General features: G+C 47.7%; 1 protein-coding gene across 1 annotated transcript; it reads right to left on the reverse strand.

Annotated features, from left to right (window-relative positions):
* Positions 1-442: 442 nt before the first annotated feature.
* LOC109747973 (uncharacterized) lies at positions 443-3,051 on the reverse strand. The gene is made up of 8 exons (XM_020307021.3): positions 2,760-3,051; positions 2,471-2,529; positions 2,124-2,378; positions 1,928-1,985; positions 1,700-1,824; positions 1,160-1,222; positions 951-1,075; positions 443-774 (listed from the first exon to the last, which is right to left on the reverse strand). Exons 1-8 carry the CDS (start codon positions 2,800-2,802, stop codon positions 633-635), a joined length of 870 nt encoding a protein of 289 aa, XP_020162610.1. The 5' UTR covers positions 2,803-3,051; the 3' UTR covers positions 443-632.
* Positions 3,052-6,681: the final 3,630 nt, after the last annotated feature.

Here is a 6,681-nt window from a genome sequence, read left to right on the forward strand (position 1 = left end):
AAATAGATGTGCAGAGATGACATCTATGAACTGATACTGTTTACAGGTTGCAACAATTACTGCAGCGTGGCCTGCTGCTACTGCAACATCCGCAGGTTTCCACCTGTTTGTGAAAAGTGCTGTGAGTAATACGAAATCTTCACTTCCTCCATCTTGGGAACAAGGCAGGAGATACTTCCGGTGTGCTGTCTCGGCATGATTTTGTAGTAAATACATCAGAAAGTCTGAGTTTCAACTACATGGAAACGCCTGAAAACCCTTAAGTTTCAGTTGTGCTGTATATTACTTTTCCGATAACACATTATGTTTGTTACTTTGAAGCAACATGATCTGATTCTGGCAATATCAAACCTACCCATGGCAATTCTTGTTAAATAACAAACGATTTTAGGTTCAGTATACGCCAGAGTATCAGCAGCTCAGCAAGCATGGAAGATAACATGACACAAGTAAAACAGTCATCACTAGTTAGCTTACTTCACCACCAAATGATTTGAAGATTACTTACCCACGGATAATACATGCATTAACTGATTTAACAACGAGTCCAGTAAGAACTAAACATTCTATGCTAGTGCTACAAGTAGAAGTTGCGAATGAAAACTTCTGTTCAAGGGGAAATACTGTCCAATCTACATTTCTCTGTCTGAGCTGTCCCTGAAGCGCCAAAGTAAACCTCCAATAATATTGTTTATGGAGTGAGAAGCCATTGGGACTATGATGCTTGAGGAAGCTATGGTTGCTAAGCCATAGGCAAGGCCAACAAATGTTGCCCTGGAAAGAAAAAAGATATTTACATATAAGAGCACACACTAGTAAATTTGGGTGGTAACTCCCTCAAGATAAAAGGTGGTTGTTGGCATGTTTTAAGAACTGCGAACAAATAGCCCTTACACCTTTTTTTCAGTTCTGCTAGACATGTTCGAAAGTACTGCAGGCAGAACGGTTACCAGATTGCAAATGAATATCTCCTGCCGTTGCCCAAGTGAAGAACACCGAAAAATACACCAGTTGCTAGAGCACTTATCCAATTCAATCCAAAAATTGGCATCAATGCCCCTCGAAACAGGAACTCCTGATATCAAAAGTAGATACGAAGCTTTGTTCTCAAGAAAATAAATATTCTTGAATAAAGTTTTAAAGAAAGATATATGCTCACCTCGCTTATCCCAGGGAGACAAGCAACTACAATGTAATCCAGAGACTCAAGGGAAGTAAGGATCTAAGAGGTAAGAATAAAACATTAGAAGTTAGTGTCGAAATAAGGGGACTTTCACTAGTTAATACCTTTAGGTAAGTTTGCCAAGGCCCAGTTAACTTGAAAGTGACATCAGAAAAGAGCGCAGATAAAAATAATAAAATAAGGCAGTTTACACAAAGCTACATAGATTGTGACTAGTAATTGTGTACGTGCAAGGCAAGTATCAAATAATATATATATATATATATATATATATATATATACATATATATATATATATATATATATATATATATATATATATATATATATAATACAAGCCTTGTTGTTCATTGTATAGTTCATCCAAATTCACAAGTTTCTTTATGAAATGTTTAGGCAAACATGCAGAAAGCATAATTATGTACCCAAAAAAATACTGCATCGTAACCTAAAGTATTGCATCTTTGCCAATGACACTTGTAAGTAAATGAGACTTAATTCAGAGGTTGGACATACCTGTGTATTTGCAGCTTCACTGGAATCTCTGAAATCGGGCCATGTCTGTAGCAGAATGTATCTGGTAGACGATATCAATATTACTAGTCCGGCGACCAACTCGAGATGCCAGGTTTCAAAATTGACTGCAGAAAAGCACTGGATCAGTTTGCTTGGGGACATTTAGCTGACTGAATACCGTTACATGACATCTCTTTCATTTCGTAACAGAGCAGGGAGCAAACTGACATGATACGGCCGCAGGGTCAGCAAATGGCAGTCCATTTGAAGATGCAACGTGTGATGCCTGTAAAAGAGATGGTATGGCATTTTGATCACTAGGATGTTCTGCCACACTAGAGAGTACTACTGAATTATGCATGCTCTGGAATGGCTTTGTTCAGAGAAAACCAGTTTTGCAACCACTGCAAACAAAGTGTTTTACCTCACGAAGAAGGAGACCTAATGCAAGCAGCAAGCCGGATGTGAGAGTGCAAGATTGAAGAACAGCACTCCTTGGGGCACCTGCAGTTTTCGCATCGCTAGTAGCATCACCGTCGACATTGAGATCAAGGACGGTGGTGGGGTTTTCGCCGTTGCCCGGAGAAACTTCTCCGGCGATTAATGCTGGGCCTTTGGACAGATTCCGGAAGCGTCTCCGTTTCCTCTCATTATTCTTTGTTGCAGATGCTCTGAAGACCTTCAGTATCAGGCAAGTGAGGTCTGGTTGTCACTGACAGATACACGGGGAACTAACTGAATTGTTTTGACGGTTCAGTATGTAAGACGTACGATGCGTGGGGCTGAACGTGGATGTCGGCAGGTAACAGCTGAGATCTGGCGTTTCCAACCTGATCAAATATGATCTGCCAATGTAAGGACATCAAAATGATGACATAATTAAGTGCCCAAAAAATGACGGGAAAAGGAAGATAAATGCCAAGAAGACGGACGGAAGGTTCCAGGGTAATCAGAAAATAATAACTGCCGACTGTGGATTTCATCCCAACCTTCTGATTCTGGTTTCCAGTGTCCAATCAGGGCAAGAAGAAGAGGGACAGGGATGAGAGATTATGCACACCTTGGAGGGACGGTGCGCTCGCTGCGGCTGCGAGCACCATCATCCGCAACGGATGGCCACAATTAAGGCTGTAGGATTCAGGGACAGGGAGAGAGGACGCCGAGATTGGAGGCGGCTCCTCGAAGCTAAGTCACGAGCATCACTTAGGCCAGATTGGGACGAGCGCAACCAATCTCTCTCGTCTGGCTTTTTACTCCACACGTATGAGTGTCCAGATTGGAAGAATCAGGTCCAGGGCTCATATCTGCTGAGTTCAGACTAGAGGCTGGGGGTGGTGTTTCGTGGTCTAGAGTTGTGCCGCCTATTTGTTTTTGTAGATGTAACCGTGCCTTCATTAAACACAATAACTAGACATGGCATCTCCATCGCTGACCTCTAAACCGAACACCGTGTCCGTCTACGGACCCTACAGGACCAGTCAGCGAACACCGGTGCGGGAGCTGGCCATCCAACCGTAGCCGCATACATTTCAAACCGGACTAAATTCGTGCAAACCGGTTGATTTTCATATAAACCGGACGAAAACATTTACATTTCAGACATATTTCAACTAAACTATAGCGGCTATGTTATTCTAACCTAGTCTATCGCCAGCCGAGGCTGATCCCTTTTCCCAGGACATGTCTTTCCCATGTCCGACAGCAAGCTCACAGGTGCACCCTGAGCCCTGAGGGATATGCTTCAACGGGAGGGAAAGAGTAGTCTCCGTTTCTATAAAGCATGAATCAGGGTCGGTTTTTGGGGCGGGGGACATGGTCACCATGGCCTACGCCCCAGCGAAGCGGGCAAGTCACCGACTATGCAGGCCGCCGAGGTGATGGTGGTGGCCTTCCTGGGACCCAAGCACCGATGGCCTCCCATGGTCTACTTTTCGTCGGTATTGGTGGTGGCGACGGGCATGGCCGGCGTGAAGTTGGCGACGTCATCGTCGGTGCCCCAGTCAAATCCCTCCACCGCCACGTCGACCTCTGGGAACATGGCTTCTCTCTCCACCTACGCGTTGCCGCCATCGCTTGCGACGGATTTGTCGGGATACTTCATTGGCCAGCCTGGATAGGCGGGGACGACCTGGAGATGGTGGTGGCGCCGGCTCCGGAGAGCCTGCCAGCAAGCCAGCCTGTATCCGGCTGGCTCGCCTGACCACTCAGCCGGCTACAATGTCAGAGAGCTCCTTCTTCTGCTCATCAAAGAGGTTGTCCCACAGGGCTTTGGAGTCGGAGGCCATGGCGGGTGTGGTGCAAGGAGGAGATGGAGAGCGGAGGTGTGGGGTTCTTGCCCGGTGCCTAGACATGTTTAAATAGCGGGCGGATGCGAGTCGTCAATCAAAGAGGTGTTTAATGCTGGCCGACACAGGGACGGACGTGGGGAGCTCGATACGATGGAGTAGGTTCCTTGGCACATGCGCTGGTTTAGTGGAGGTAGGCGGGCATATGGATGCCATTTCAATGTGGAGAGAAGGTGTGCACAACGGGCATGCCACGGACGACACTCTCGGCCGGCGCGCCGCTTCAATGTTCGTTCCTTTGACTGGTCGCATCCGTTCTAGGCCGGCATGAATGCGGTGCTGACGCTCTGGCGGGAAAGGGCGCTAGCGAAGGAGAGGGGTTTTGGGTGGGCCAGAGTTGTCAGACGCTTGCGTGGCTGCGATCCGGACTTCTACAAAGTCTCCCTGGTTTGCTTCTGGTTTGCAGGAAAATGGACGCTTGGGGTCCTAACAGATACATGCCCGCGTTGGATGGAAAAACACGTTCAGACCACGTAATCCAGACGGATGAGGGCAGTTTGAGGGTCCGTGTTGGAGATGCCCTTACAACCTGCAAGAACATACATAGACAGAAACTAGTACAAGGACCAGAGAAAAACGAATGTCTTAGAAACATTGTTGAAAAGACTCCAATGACAAGGAAATTACAAGAAGGCCTATAGGGATCTATCAGCTGCCGTTTCAATGTCACCGAGACGCCCGTCATAATAGAAGCCCAACCTCGCCAAAAAGGGGTTGCACCATAGCCTATAAGGCTTTAAGAGCAGAAGAATAGGCCCATTGTGAGTATGAAGCCCATATAGAGGTGGTGCATTGACCAGGGATTGTCCCCATGCTAGCCTGGCCCTGAATCCGTCGAGCCAGGTCAGGGAAGAGAACCGGATCCACCAACTATGAGCGATCATTCACTAAAAAGAAGGCTATGAGCCATCATCCCCACTCCAGGAACACCAAATCGCTCCTGCTGCCGGTGTCACCACAACATGCAGTAACATCCAACAATGAACATAAAAACTTAATCCATCTCCCCATAATAACGATGATCACAAATTTGTCGGCTCTACGTCGACGCAATGAAGAGCATCATCATGGTGAGGACAAAACCGAGGCAAAATTATTAGAGGCGATGTCGTCCTCACCGCCCCGGCACCACCAAACGAAATGGCTTCCCTACCTGGAAAAACACGGAAGAGAAACATAAGACATCCCTCCACCCGCCATTAGTGCAACAGATGGAGGGTGAGGGGGTGTGGAAGCCATAACTTTATCAGCATTCACCTGAGGAAACTGTAGTTAGGTCCAGCGAGCATAGTCTGGCACAAAGACACATGGTTATGTCTCATGGCTCCATTTTATGTACGGTTATCCTAGGTGATGGAGTCCTGGACTAGGGGGTACTCACCACGTCGTCTCCTGACCAGGTGGGTCGAGCTGAGGACCCCCATGGCGGTTCACAATGGTCCACTTCGGGCAGCCCATGACGTATACAAGGAGGTTTCTACAAGACTTGGCACACAAGACGAGGACTCCTATTATCCTAATCCTCTAGTACATTATATAAACTGGGGATAGGCTAGTTAATAGGGCATTACATTGCAACTTAGATTAATAATCTCACCGTAGATACTTGTACTTTGTACTATACCCCATATTAATACAATCAAAAGCAGGGTGTAGGTGTTGGGAACGTAGCATGCAATTTCAAAAAAATTCCTACGATCACGCAAGATCTATCTAGGAGATGCATAGCAACGAGAGGGGGAGAGTGTGTCCACGTACCCTCGTAGACCGAAAGCAGAAGCGTTAGTTTAACGCGGTTGATGTAGTCGAACGTCTTCGCGATCCAACTGATCAAGTACCGAACGTACGGCACCTCCGAGTTCAGCACACGTTCAGCTCGATGACGTCCCTCGAACTCTTGATCCAGCAAAGTGTCGATGGAGATTTTCGTCAGCACAACGGCGTGATGACGGTGATGGTGAAGTGATCTGCACAGGGATTCGCCTAAGCACTACGACAATATGACCAGAGGAGTAAACGGTTGAGGGGGCACCGCACACGGCTAAGAAACAATTGATGTGCCCCCTGCCCCCGTATATAAAGGAGGAGGGGAGGAGGCCGGCCTAGGGGGCGCGCCAAGTGGGGGGGGGAACCCACTTGGACTCCTAGTCCTATTTGCCCCCCTTCCTTCTTTCAGAGGGGGAAAGGGGAAAGGAGAGGGAGAGGGAGAGGGAGAAGGAAAGGGGGGCCGCGCCCCCTCCCCTTGTCCAATTCGGACTCCCCATGGGGGGGAGGGGGGCGCGCCACCTCCTTGTGGGCTGCCCTCTTTCTCCCCTATGGCCCAAGTGGCCCATTACTTTCCCCGGGGGTTCCGGTAACCTCCTGGTTCTCCGATAAATACCCGCAACACTTCGGAACCATTCCGGTGTCCGAATACTATCGTCCAATATATCAATCTTTACCTCTCGACCATTTCTAGAATCCTCGTCATGTCCGTGATGTCATCCGGGACTCCGAACAATCTTCGGTCACCAAAACACATAACTCCTAATACAAATCGTCATCGAACATTAAGCGTGCGGACCCTATGGGTTCGAGAACTATGTAGACATGACCGAGACATATCTCCGATCAATAACCAACAACGGAACCTGGATG

The sequence above is a fragment of the Aegilops tauschii genome, chromosome 7 (assembly GCF_002575655.3).
Source record: "Aegilops tauschii subsp. strangulata cultivar AL8/78 chromosome 7, Aet v6.0, whole genome shotgun sequence".
Lineage (NCBI taxonomy): Eukaryota > Viridiplantae > Streptophyta > Magnoliopsida > Poales > Poaceae > Aegilops > Aegilops tauschii.